At 33.9% G+C, this 14,537-nt stretch overlaps 1 protein-coding gene across 1 annotated transcript; it reads right to left on the minus strand.

Annotated features, from left to right (window-relative positions):
* Nucleotides 1-561: 561 nt before the first annotated feature.
* LOC110939809 (villin-3) lies at nucleotides 562-13,199 on the minus strand. Its single transcript, XM_022181379.2, has 23 exons — nucleotides 13,066-13,199; nucleotides 11,614-11,742; nucleotides 11,085-11,184; nucleotides 10,923-10,991; nucleotides 9,738-9,974; nucleotides 9,472-9,649; nucleotides 8,926-9,058; nucleotides 8,207-8,366; nucleotides 7,846-7,996; nucleotides 7,123-7,223; nucleotides 6,889-7,047; nucleotides 6,730-6,798; nucleotides 6,192-6,260; nucleotides 5,952-6,089; nucleotides 5,742-5,870; nucleotides 5,001-5,148; nucleotides 4,574-4,584; nucleotides 4,359-4,499; nucleotides 3,422-3,547; nucleotides 3,264-3,332; nucleotides 2,048-2,300; nucleotides 1,746-1,978; nucleotides 562-1,069 (listed from the first exon to the last, which is right to left on the minus strand). The coding sequence occupies exons 2-23, from the start codon at nucleotides 11,667-11,669 to the stop codon at nucleotides 956-958; spliced, it is 2,844 nt and encodes a 947-aa protein (XP_022037071.1). The 5' UTR covers nucleotides 11,670-11,742; nucleotides 13,066-13,199; the 3' UTR covers nucleotides 562-955.
* Between the last annotated feature and the right edge of the window lie 1,338 nt (nucleotides 13,200-14,537).

Genomic DNA, 14,537 nt, shown 5'->3' on the forward strand with positions numbered 1-14,537 from the left:
AGGGGGCAGCGCCTCTGGGAGCAGGGTCCAAGGGGCGGCAGCCCCTGGCGGGGTCCAAGGGGCAGAGCCCCTGGCTGGGGTCAAGCTGGAAAATTTTTATTTTAATTAAATTGCTTTATAGAAAATGCCTTAGAAAATAAAATTTATAAAAATTTATCATAAATTTTCGGACAAAAATTCAAGGCAGTTTTTAATGCAATTTTATTAAAATTCGAAAATAACTGCCAAAAGCAGTTATCTGCAAGAAAACCCCAAAATTCATATAGAGATTTTGGTCACAATTCTGGTTCAGACAATTCGCACAAACAACATACACTGGTTCAATTTCTCGAAATCAAAGTTGTATCCGATTAAATTATTCGGGTGAACAACCGAAATAATTTGATCTGAGAGTGATTACACACCTCTCTGATCATCCGGCAAACCGAAATTCCCCAACATATATCAACCAAAGCATCATGTACAAAATCTTAAAGCAAGAAAAACCTTTTAAGCACATGTTACTACACCATATAGCCAAGATATGTTACTAATTGATAGTTTATAATAAGTATTAGAATATGTATCCAAACATGTACATATTTAATGTCATTAAGAAGCCCATCTTTGTCTGATAAATAGAATAATGGCAACATTTACAGTCTTCTGCCCAACAATCAAAAACCAAAAACCAATATAATCTCTTTTGACCCTGAATTCTCAAATTACAAACACATCACCATTTACAGTCTTTTCTCCACAAACAAACTCAAACACAGATACATTACCATACCATACCAAAGTGCCTACCTTAAACATAACATAACATAATCAATCACTTGCAGCAGCAAAAGAGAGCCAAAAAAATCACTCTTTACTCGGGTATTAAACAACCCACACTAACTCCTATAATCACCAAAACACCAACACGATGAAAAACGAAGAATCGAAAGAATGTATCTTATCATTTCAACTCCTAGAACAGATCAACTTTCTTCTTCATCATGTCTTGCTTCCACTTCGGTATTTTGTAGAACGCTTCTTTTGTCATCCCGAGTACCGCTTCGAATTCTTCAGCAGATAGATAAGCCTGAAGAACCGACATTATTACACATCTTTAAAACTACAATGTTGTAGAAGGCGCCAGACGCTAGTCGGGCGGTGAGGTACCGCCTAGGGATTAATCGGGATTATTATTAATATGGATTAATCGGATTGGACTTTTTAAGTATAATTTTACAAATTTATATATATATATATAGATAACTTTATACTTTTTATTAATAAATGTACAAGTTTAGGAGATAACTTTATACTTTTTATTAATAAATTTACAAGTTTAGGAGATAACTTTATACTTTTTATTAATAAATTTAAAAGTTTAGGAACCATATGTAAACTAGTGAAAGATAGGAGGGGTTAAATGTTAAAATACCTAAACTTAAATGTTAAAATAGGTTTATAACTAGAATTTGGGCTTTAAACCATGGGCCAGGTTTCAAAAATTGGGTTTTTTGGGTCAAAAAACATGGGCCCGATTAGTCCGATTTTGTCCGACTTTTACCGACTTTGACCGATTTTGACCATAACCGATCTTTTTGACCGACTAGCTTAAATTTAGGCAGTAACCCACCGACTAGCGACTAGGCGCCAATTAATCGGCTGCCTAGGCCGATTTCTGCAACATTGTAAAACTGAAAACTTAAAATTAAAAAGAGAGAGAGAGAGAGAGAGAGAGAGAGAGAGAGAGAAAACGAGAAACGAACCTCTCTTCTCTTAAAGTCGATTCCTGTAACTGGGTTCTCAGATTTAGCCCTAAGTTGTTCATAACTGAAAGTGCTTCGACTGTCGACACTAACACACTCGGGTTCTTCTGTTGTGGACTTTGTTGCTGAACCTTCGCCGTTCGTCTCTTGAACTGGGTCGGATGTCTCGGTTGTGACTTCCGAGCCTTCGTTACTCTCCAAACCATTGGAAGGTTCTTCGCTTTTGGCTATGGCTGCAACGCGGATACAATAGTTTTAATTCTTTTAGTTAATAATGCAGATTTATTAGAAACGATAAGTACCAGGTGAGACGGTTTCAGATGGTGGGCTTCTAACGGGCCGGACTGGAGAAGCATCAGACGGGCCCTTCTTTTCAGCAGTGAGAACCGAAGATAAAGCAGCGACTGCGGCTGCTCTTTGTGAACCCCGACTCGGTGCCTTTGGAGAAGCTGAAGATTTAGCAGGTGGAGAAGATTTGAAAGCAGAGTTCAACGCCGCCAACGCTGAAGCTCTTTGAGTGGGCCCGCCCTGGTTTCCGTTTGACCTATCTTGACTCTGTAAAGAAGTAAAAAAATTGTAAAGAAAAAACCGCAACCGAGAAACTCTCAATGTGCAGAAGTATTAGTTTAGGCTTCACTAGTTTTTTTACCCGCTGCGCGTTGCGGCGGCGTTATGACGTCATAAATTATAGACTACAATCAACCTGACTCGTTTCCGAACTAAATTTATGTTGAAACGTAGAGTAATCCAAATTCATACCATTGAATGAAAATGTATTATATTCGACCTGACTTGTTTCAAAATAAAATTTACCTCGAAACATAGACCAACTCGAAACATACATAAAATAAACACGTGCAGTGGCGTCGTACGTTGCGTGATAAAGTATAGACTACAATCGACCCGGCTCGTTTCCGAACTAAATTTACGTCGAAACGTATAGAAACTCAAATTTACACGGTCGAATGAAAATGTATTGTATTTGACCCGATTTGTTTCCAAACAAAATTTACGTCAAAACGTAGTTCAACTCAAAACGTACATAAAAAAACATTTATAATTGACTCGACTTGTTTCCAAACAAAAATTACGTTAACGCGTAGACGAATTCGAATTTATACCGACACGTACATAAAAATAAAAACGTAAGAAATTCGTTTTAGGGTAAACTCAGAACTTTAGAAACTTGAGGGGGTCAAAGTGATACTTACAAAGTTCAGGGTTACTTTATAAATGGGTAGATGGCTTTGTCACCGACCTTTGAAAAGTGATTTACAAAGTTAGAGGGTTACTTTTGACATTATACCAAAGTTTGGATTGAAAAGTCATTTACAAAGTTAGAGGGTTACTTTTGGTATTATACCAAAGTTTAGGGGTAGAATTTGACATAATACCAAAGTTTGGATTGAAATTTTAACATTATACAAAAGTTTGGGGCAGAATTTTGACATTATACATAAGTTTGGGGTAGAATGGGTCGGTGGCAAAACGTTGTTTTTAAGTTTATATAGAATTTACCTCTGCAGAATGACCTCCCCCAAGCCCAAACATTAGCAAAATCTTCTTCTGGAACGAGTTCCCGTGAGCCTAAACGAGAAATCCAAATAAACGTATTAATTTTCAATAATAACGATTAGATGCAGACGTGTTATATTAACAGTAGGAACAACACACACATTGGCTTTTGCGGAATCCCATGAGAAAAACGTTGTGAAGAAGTTCGGTTCGTTTCCTTCTGTAACTCTGTATAAGGGCACCGATGGGGATAGTCCATCAAGAGATGCAGCCGACTCTATGTATTTCTGAAATTCATGTTTTTAAATTTATTAAATAATGAAAAACAAGCGTTCGATATAAATATAGAGTTAAGTTCCTGTGAAAATAAAATAAACGTACGAAACGTACGAATTGAAAGAAAAGTCAAAAAAGTGGCGGTGTCATTTTGGTAATTATCACCAACTTCAAAATTACTCTAGTAGAGTAATTTTGTAAATGTTCAGGTAGAGTAATTTTGGTCGTGTAGGGTAATTATCAAAATTACACTACCCCCCCCCCCCCCCCCCCAAAAAAAAAAAAAAAAACCTAAAAAAACCTAAAAAAACCTAAACCATTGTAAATGTTCATGTAGAGTAATTTTGGTCGTGTAGGGTAATTATCAAAATTACACTTAAACACCCCACCCCCCCCCACCCCCCAAATTACTCTAGTAGAGTAATTTTGAGCTTCTGTAGAGTAATTTTGTAAATGTTCAGGTAGAGTAATTTTCGTGTAGGGTAATTATCAAAATTGTAGGTAATTATCAAAATTACACTACCCCCCCCCCCCCCAACTAAAAGCTAAAAACTAAACCATGAAGCTAAACCCCATAACTAAATGCTAACAAAATTACTCTACAAGACATTTTCCAAAATTACTCTACAGATGCTCAAAATTACTCTACAAGACACTTTTTGCTTTTTCCCCAGTTATTTTGAAGTTGCTCATAATTACCAAAATGACACCGCCACTTTTTGCTTTTTCCCTCAATGCGTACGTTTCGTGCGTTAATATTATTTTTATTTGATCCTTTACCTATAAATATATAATGCACAGAAAACTATGCTAAAATAATACCTGGCCAACTTCAAAGGCACTTTGCTTTTCCTTGGAGTCAACCGATTGACCAACCCAAACGAACACCTCAGCGTGTGTATCCAAAATTAAAATATCCTCCGTCAAGAGATCATCTTGTGAAAAATTGTAGATTTCCTCAATCTGTCATAAATGATAAATCAATCGATTTTTATATTAAACATATAACTTATTAAGCTAATTACAAGAGTACCGACCTCAAATTTTCCTATGGATACACAGCGCAGCAGAACATATAACAGAAAAATAAACTAGTCAGAGATTATAATCAGGAAATAATGATTATTTATGAAAGAGTTAATTACTGTTTTCGTCCCTGTGGTTTGTCAAAAATCACTATTTCAGTCCATTAGTTTAAAAATTGTGATTTCAGTCCCTGTGGTTTCACTTTCGTAACCATTTCAGTCCCTGTGGTTTCACTTTCGTAACCATTTCAATCCATTATTCTGTTAAGTACAGGGACTGAAATGGTTACGAGGTGGACTGAAATGGTTACGAAAGTGAAACCACAGGGACTGAAATCGCAATTTTTAAACTAATGGACTGAAATAGTGATTTTTGACAAACCACAGGGACGAAAACAGTAATTAACTCTTTATGAATATAAGAATAATATTTTGAAACCTTTATTGAATGAAAATGCGAACAAGTGAGGCTCTCGGACGGTTTCTTGTGTTACTTTTTTACTGGTGTACCCTTGTTTCCCTCCAAGTGCAAACCAGAAGGTTTGGTTCTCTGTTCCTTCTTTAGCAAACTTCACGTTGGCACCAGGCTGAAAAAAATATATATATATTTTATAAAAAACACATAAATATGGACCATAAATAAGGATTATAATAGCAGTGTGAGGTTCATTGGGGAACACTAAAAAAGTGGGGAACAGTGGGGAACCGACTCAAACGAACTCCGATTGGACTCATTCCAGTGGCGTTGGAACCGGCTCGTCGAACCCTAACTAGGATCTCTTAACCCTAAACCCTAAATCATAACCCCTAAACCCTAAATATATTAGGGTTTGGCTTTTAGGGTTTAGCTTTAGGGTTTAGCTTCAGGGATTAGCTTTAGGGTTTAGCTTTAGGGTTTAGCTTTAGGTTTAGCCTTTAGGGTTTAGCTTTTAGGGTTTATTGTTTAGATTTTACGGTTTAGCTTAGGTTTTAGCCTTATTTTTTAGCTTTAGGGTTTAGAGTTTAGGAGTTAGGATTTAGGGTTTAGAGTTAAGAGATCTTAGTTAGGGTTGACGAGTCGGTTCCAACGCCTCTGGAATGAGTCCAATCGGAGTTCGTTTGAGTCGGTTCCCCGTTGTTCCCCACTTTTTTAGTGTTCCCCAATGAACCTTCCCCTATAATAGCATTGAACATATCATACCTTCAAAAATTCAGCAATTTTAGCAGCTAGAGTGTGTTGCTCAACCGTGCTCTGGTTTCCGTGCCAGGTGAACAACGATGAACCAGATTGAAGAAGAAAACAGTCGTACGAATTTAAAGAGGTTGCCACCTGAAAAAGATCATAGTTACACATACGTAACATGGTCTCTATTATAATGAATAAAAAAGGTAAAGTGAAAGCGTATCGTACAGCTTCGACTTGAACGGCTTTATTATTATGCAATGAAGTTCCAGATATCTGAATGAGGGCTACTTCATCTGAGCTATACGTTTCGTCATTTAATCCTTTGTCGGCAATGTAATTCTTGTAACCAGAGCTTAACCCACCCTAATTACAAAAAAAAAAAAAAAAAAAAAAAAAAATGTCATTTTCATAATGTTTTTATTATAATAAAAATTCAGAAATATTAAATATCTGTCATTTTCATACCTTCAACACAACCATAGGCTGGAAGATGGCAACAAACTGTGGCGGTTCTTTCCCTTGATATACACGACCCTGAAAAAGACGGATAGTAGATTTTGGATATACATATTTATTTATCATCATTAAAACAAGAGTTAAATGCCATTTTAGTCCCTGTGGTTTGGGCCATTTTGCCAGTTTAGTCCAAAGGTTTCATTTTTAACCTGTGGGTCCAAAAAGGTTTCACAGTTGCCATTTTAGTCCATTGGGTTAACTTCATCCATTTTTTCTGTCAACCAGAAGGCCAATTCGGTCATTTTATATGGCTGAATTGCCCTTTTAGTTAACAGAATTACATACAAAATGATCAAATTGGCCTTCTCGTTAACAGAAAAAATGGATGAAGTTAACCAAGTGGACTAAAATGGCAACTGTGAAACCTTTTTGGACCCACAGGTTAAAAATAAAACCTTTGGACTAAACTAGCAAAATGGCCCAAACCACAGGGACTAAAATGGCATTTAACTCTTAAAACAATATAATGATATAATAAATACACTACCTGAACTGGTCTTCCTTTGAGTGAGTTAAACATCGTTGTCGCCAGCCGAGCAGCCATGTTCTGGTCCTCCTGTTGTTGCAAAATATGAATAAATAAAAAACAAAACAAAAAATAAATAAATAAAAATTAAGAAATTATTAACGTTTAGTGTGTAAATACCTCGATGCTGTCTTTGCCGATCCAACAGCAGAGGTAGTAGTCTTCTTTCTTTTCATTAGAATGGTAGGTGTAAAGAACAATGTAGCAATCTCCGCTGTAAAATTTACCGACGTCCTCCTTTGCTACTGGTGTTTTAGCACTGCCATTAATCCGCCACACCTAAAACACATAAAATTAAAATAAAGCTTCTTATAGCAGAAAAAAACGACCCACAAAAACTGTTTATGATCGAACCTCGATTTTTCCATTTTCTTCGAGCAAAGGTGGGACTTCTTCAACAGCTGTCGAAGCTTTTGCAAGGCCTTTAAGACCGACACCTTGTTGCTTCAATAGAGCTAATAACATAGACAGTAACACAATAAATCATACCCTATAATGAAAATCTTTCAGTAGAAACATATATCAAAATATATATATAGGGGAAGGTTCATTTGAGAAGAAAATTAAATTAAGAAAAAAAAGAACAAAGGGTACAAATGTAAAACATTAAATAGTTTTTTTCTTAACTCATTTATTATTATTTTTGACTAATTAATTAATCATAAACACTATCATCCTCCACACTTAAATTTTTGCTTACACACATTAAAATTTATCCTACACGTTTTGAAATTTATTCTACAGATATTGAAATTTATCCTACACAGCTCGTAATTCATCCTACACACCTCGTAATTTATGCTAAACTTTAAAATATATTTTTTTCTTTTTTTGAAAAAAATATGTTTTTTTGAAAATAAGTTACAAATTTAATGTAGTTAGCTATTAAAAAGGAAGACTACCAATTAATAATCCATCTAAGTTTACCAATATACCCTTACACTAACATTAAATACAAAAATTAAATGAAGTAAAATGAAGGATTTTTATTGGTTGAAATTTCTTCTTTTTTATTCTTACAAAAAATTTCTTCTCATTTGAACTCTCCACTATATATATATATATATATATATATACCTGCTACTTTGCCTCTACCCTCCTCGGGGGCAGAAGGTGCTGAGCCTGATGGCCATGAGTCAAAGTTTGACTTGAATGAATGCGTTTCATAACCTTGAATAAGCCGGGTTACACGAGTTGACTTGGGCCGATTTTGGCTTGTTATAAACTCCTATAAAAGTATTTACAGGTGAGAATAAATATCTGATTCTAGAGGTCACAGTTTTATTCGAAGACTAAGATTACTATTGTAATAAAAATGTTTTCTTAATTAAAATTAACGTATTAATTATAACAAAATAAGAGAATTTTGTTTACGGGTCAACCCAAACTAGCCGGTTTGGGCCTGTTACCCAGCCCGATCGTCCCATTAAAGACCTACCTCAGCAGCCTGCATGGCGGCTTTTCGTTCTTCCACTTGCGTTACTCGCCCGACCCAAACAAACACCTCTGAACCACAATCCAATAGATAGCATTTGTTGTTTTCCAGTAAAGATTTTGAAAGTTCACCATCCACTTCCTTAACCTGACCTTCAGTAATGCTGCAAAAAATATTTCGCAGGTTAGCATGGATAATTCATAAACGTTCTATATATAGAGTAAAATGCCATTTTCGTCCCTGAGGTTTGTCCAGTTTTCGACTTTCGTCCAAAGGTTTGTTTTTTCGCATCTGGATCCGAAAGGTTTGAAATCCTGCCATTTTCATCTGGCCCGTTAACTCCATCCATTTTTCTCCTTTAAGTCGGGGGTATTTTCTTCTTTTTTGTTAGCTTAAAGGGCAATTTGGTCTTTTGAATACTTGTACAGTATGCTAAATGCTTGTACATAAAGTGAAAAAAGACCGAATTGCCCTTTAAGTTAACAAAAAAGACGGAAATATCCCTGACTTAACGGAGAAAAATGGATGGAGTAAACGAGCCGGATGAAAATGGCAAGATTTCAAACCTTTTGGATCAAGATGGGAAAAAACAAACCTTTGGACGAAAGTCGCAAAACTGGCCAAACCTCAGGGACGAAAATGGCATTTTACTCTTGTATATACGTTTTTATAATCTTGATCCATGTGCATAAACATAAAAAGAGCAAAAAAAAAAATTATACCAATAAAGTTTCGGAGGGGTCTTCTCGGGAATAATATCATCTTCACTTGCAACCTTTTTGCCAATAGGAGCAAAGCCACCGAATATAACCCAAAATTCACCGGAGTCACCCTCTGCTTGTAGCTTCCCGTCATCTGAATTTATAACAGAAAAGGATAGATACAATAAATTAAGGGTAAATTACTTTTTGAGTCCCTGTGTTTTAGTAGTTTTAACTAGTTGAGTCCAAAAGCAAAAAGTTTAACGACCTGAGTCCCTATAAGCATTTTCTTTAACCATTTGAGTCATTTTGTGTCCAAATTTTAACATTTTGAGTCCAATTTTTTGGACTCAAATCGTTATAAAATGAACAAAATTGGACTCAAAACGTTATAAAATAAATGGCTAGGGACTCGGGGCGTTAAACTTTTTGATTTTGGACTCAAGTGGTTAAAACCACTAAAACACAGGGACTCAAAAAGTAATTTACTCATAAATTAAAAACATAAATAAACAAAATAATTATATTTATTTTATATTTATATTATATATACATAACATGTCTTACCAACAATTGCAACATCGCATGTCCCCTCATGATATTTATCCTTTAAAAACTGAATAACTTCCAAAGCTTTAGCCCTTTCTTGTATATTCGAGTTCGCCCCGTTAAATTGAAAGATTTTATCTTTAGTATCCAAGATAAAGACATCATCATGATTCAATGTGGATCGAGAAAACGGCACCTGAATAAAGGACACAACGTTTAGTTCACGTATATGTAAAAAGTAAAAACACATATTAATAAATAAAGGTGGGGTCACACTCACACACCTGCTTCAACTTGACGACTCGTTTTCCTTTGCATGTGTATAGTCGTGTTTGGAATTCTTCTTCTTCGGTTTCCTTAAAACCGGAAGCAACACCTCCTTCAAGTGGTATGATACAAGGTTTGAAATAAGATAAAAATTTATCGGATTCATGACCCTGAGGTTCCCGATATTGCACTGCACGCCCACCAAGAACTGCATCAAGTTCGACTGTTTTTATAGCTGCCGTTCCAGCTTCATCCTGATTTATGTTATGAAATAAATCAACTTAAGCAAATATAAAATACGAAATCCAAATCTAATCTAACTACTATAATAGAAGAAAACACTTTAGGGACACTTGTCATCATATTAGGCCATCTTTTATAGATAATTATTATTTTAATTTAATCTCTTCTAATTAATTATAGATGATCCTCCTACAAAATATTATTTAATTTAATATCTTATATTATAGATAACTCTCCTACTAAATATTATTAGTTTAATATCTTATGAATAATTATTATTTAGTTTAATCTCCTTCTCATTTATAATATTATTTATTTGAATTAATTATATTTGAACGTTTTGTTTAGTTTGGTATAAAATAAGTTTTACGAAACTTAAAATAAAATTAACTAATATTATTTATCATTTATACATTTACGGAGTTTTAAATAAAGGGTTAAATTTACTGAGACTTCGTTAACAAATTTTGCAACAACAGAATAATCTATTTTTATCACGAAAACCAAACTTTGTATTAATATATTAAATATTTTTATTTTCACTGTATAAAATTACATTTACTCGACCCATGTAACACATGAGGTTTTTTAAGATATAACTTTTTATTATTTGATATATAAAATTAGATTTACTCAATTCGTACAATACACGGGGTTTTTTAAGGATATATATTTTTTTATTATTTAGTACAGAAAATTACATTTATTCAAACCGTGTAATGCGCATATTTTTTTGGTATATAAAATTACATTTATTCAACCCATGTAATAAATATGGTTCTTATAGATATAATTTTTTATTATTTAATATATAAAATTATATTTATTCAACCCGTACAATAAATGAGATTTTAAAGATATATTGTTTTATTATTTAGTATATAACATTTATTTATTCAACCCTGTGTAATACACGGGGTTATAACCTAGTAAATAATAAAAGAAAACATAATTTTCACCTGGCTAGTATCTTTTCCCAACCAGAAGTGTATGTCGTAAAAGTACGCACCTCCCTTGCCAGAGGTAGTCTGTGAATACATTTAAAAAAAAAGTGAATAAAAACATTTTATTAAGATGGAGATAAAAGGGACACTAACAAAGCTGTCGAATATTATTAGCACCTGCAATACAATGTATGAATCACCCGAGTAGAATTTACCATAATTAGACTTGGGCAACGGTACTGGCTGAAAGTTTTCGATTCTCCATATTTCAGTCCCTCTACAAGGTGTTAAGCGAATATCCAATACGACAAATGCAAATAAACTAATAATAGAGTTAATTACTGTTTTCGTCCCTGTGGTTTGTCAAAAATCACTATTTCAGTCCATTAGTTTAAAAATTGCGATTTCAGTCCCTGAGCTTTCACTTTTGTAACCATTTCAGTCCCTGTGGTTTCACTTTTGTAACCATTTCAGTCCCTGTGGTTTCACTTTTGTAACCATTTCAATCCATTATTTTGTTAAGTACAGGGACTGAAATGGTTACGAGGTGGACTAAAATGGTTACGAAAGTGAAACCAAAGGGACTGAAATCGCAATTTTTAAACTAATGGACTGAAATAGTGATTTTTGACAAACCACAGGGACGAAAACAGTAATTAACTCCTAATAATATTAATGTGATAACAGAATTTAATAGGAAGGATACACTCTCTGACCGGCTCCTTGAAATGCTGGTTCCAAAGTTTTTGCAGAGCCAGACATGGTTTAACGTTATAAGCTTTTTTCGTCTTTAAATAAGGATAGAGTCTCGTGATGCAATCTTTATTGCAAGTCGCTGCAAAATTCAAATGAATTACAATTTGTGTGATTTAACGAATATCCTAACAACCTTCTAAAAAACGCATGAACATACGGAATCGAGTATTCAAAGGGCTTCAAATACTTGTAGATTACGTATTTATATATAATATCTATGGTTTTGATACTATGTTATTATCAAACAAGTCTACTAAATGAGCGGTTTTGTTGTTTAATTGACACAAATGCACATTGCTTGCTCATTACTCTGATAAAAAAAAAAATAGACCTCATTAAATATCATCGAAGTGCTATTCTCTCTATGATCATCATAAAACACGATGCAGCAGCTTGTAACAAATACATAGTTGTTAATGGCGAATAGTAGCAAATAGCGATAAGGTACCTATATGCTACATAGCAAATAGTGATAAATAGCGATACACTAGAAAAAAAAATTATATGTATATTATATCAAAATACCCTGGTATATACGCTATTTTACATGTATATTTAACAAAAACCTATAATCCAGCTATTTTATAGTTATATTTAATTGTTGTTTATATTTAAAAAAGAGTAAATTACGATTTTGGCCCCTGTGGTTATATCACTTTTACCCTTTTAGCCCAAAAAGGAATCTTTTAACAACTGAGCCCCCAACGTCTTTTTTTCTAACCCTTTTGGCCCCCAACGTCTTTTTTCTAACCCTTTTGGCCCCTAAAAGTAAATGGATGGGGTTAGTGTTAGGGGCCAAGAGGGTTAGAAAAAAAGACGTTGGGGGCTCAGATGTTAAAAGATTCCTTTTTGGGCAAAAACGGTAAAAGTGATATAACCACAGGGGCCAAAATCGTAATTTACTCTTTAAAAAAATAAACATAAATAAAAAATAACTGAAATCCCGCTATTTATGGCTACACACCCTGTAGCAACCTTCGACCTATACGCTACGCTATTCGCTATAGCAACCATAGCGATCGCTATCAAACAATTTCTTCTATAGAAATCTGCACATTTAATAAGAGTCGGTTAATCGTTATTTCAGCCTGATTCCATAAACTTCAAGTTTCAATTTCATAATTCAAACTTTATCCTCTAAATTAATTAATTGACACAATACATCATCCATCAGATCCAACTAATTATACCAATCAACAACTGACTATAATTCATGTCAAAGAAGTACACAAAGAGTCAATTCAAGTTCAAGATCATCAAATTGAGATCCAAAACAATATTAATCAAGTCCACATAAGAAATTAAGTTATAAAATTAAAGAGATAGATAGAGATCTACACTATTGAACTGAAAAAAAAGGGGCGAAAACAGTCGATTCACTAGTGGATTAAGAAAAACACACCTGGGTTCAGATCTCGATTGCTTCAAACACCAAAAAAGAGTATGATGATATGAGGAATTAGAGAGAAGAAACGGCACAAGGACAGCAAGACCAAAATAGAGCTGGCAAAGTGAAGTATATTAATATTTATTTTATGGGCTATTTTCTTTTTTCTCTATTTTTTTTTTTTTTTTTTTTGTGATTTGTTGGGTTAGCAGGTTGACTGGATACGGGTTGACGGGTTAAAGATTGCAACTCGAACTCGGCATATGTTATTAGTCATGTTAAAGATTTCAACCGTTCAAGGTATATGTATAGATTCGGGTCAACCTGAACACGACTCGTTTGACCCGTTTTTTAAATGAGTCATATATGTTGAAGAGTTATAAGGAGGTTGTTGGATTGTAAGCGTGTTATTGATAACGTGTTTAATGGTGAATACGAGTGTAACAAGTAAATAATATGGTATGTCAAAACTAACATTATTATGACTAGACATATAAAATAGAAATCGCAAAAAAAATATATATATATAAAAAATTAATACTTAAACGGGTTAACGGGTCAACCCAAACCCAACCCGGATTTTAAAGGAGCATTGTTAGTTGATCTAAACATGTTTTTATTTTTCCTTTTGTTTCTTTTTTTTTCAAATTCGAGTTCAAGAATTGTCAATTTTGATGAAAAGGTTTTTGTGAGTATACAGGAAATGGGTATTGAAAAGGGTCTTAATAAAGTCACAACTCAAAATCTTAATTTCACACCATGTATATTGGTTATATAACGTTATACGACTCGTATAAAATAATCTGACATGACAAATATTGGGCCTATAATGTTATATGACTCGTATAACGTTATACAGCTCGTATAGATAGAGAAAATATCGGGTCGTATAACATCCTATACTGGTCATATAATTTTATATGGCTCGTATACATGGAGATAAAAACATTTACTGACATATTTTTTTTTTTGCAATAATCAGTTATATTATCCGTATAATTTTAGACTAACTTTATACAAGTAGGGTATGAAAATAAGATTAGTGGTGGCATTCAAACGAGGGCGTGTATACTTTGAAAAGAATAAAGTTTTTTGAGGCAAAATGGGCACGGCACCGGCCATGCCGCCTTTTCGTTTTATTTCCTTTTCTTTGTTGCTTTTTTGCTGCCTTCATCTTATTATTTTCTCAAGGTGTCAATGAGTTTTGTGTGGTCCAAAATATGTTGGCTTATATTATTACTATAAAAAAAGAATATTTATTTGGTTTTTATATTTTATCTTATCTTTTACCATCCAACATTCTATTTAGTCAATTATACATTGTTTGATTGATTAATTAATTATTAAACATAAATGGGTTCGCATAACACAAACAACCATTTAATTTTGTGTGTTCTTTAAATAAACATGGTTAACTAGGGCTAGTATAACAGTCAAACATGACACAATATGACACGACACGACAAGACATGATGACTTGTGATGCT

This window comes from Helianthus annuus, chromosome 5, assembly GCF_002127325.2.
Source record: "Helianthus annuus cultivar XRQ/B chromosome 5, HanXRQr2.0-SUNRISE, whole genome shotgun sequence".
Taxonomy (NCBI): domain Eukaryota; kingdom Viridiplantae; phylum Streptophyta; class Magnoliopsida; order Asterales; family Asteraceae; genus Helianthus; species Helianthus annuus.

Coding starts and splice junctions, on each gene's coding strand:
- LOC110939809 (XM_022181379.2), bottom strand. CDS start 11,669: ATGTCTGGCTCTGCAAAAACTTTGGAACCAGCATTTCAAGGAGCCGGT. Junction 11,185..11,613: donor CAAGGAGCCGGTCAGAGAGT/GTATCCTTCCTA, acceptor AACACCTTGTAG/AGGGACTGAAATATGGAGAA. Junction 7,997..8,206: donor CCGCCATGCAGGCTGCTGAG/GTAGGTCTTTAA, acceptor ATACTTTTATAG/GAGTTTATAACAAGCCAAAA.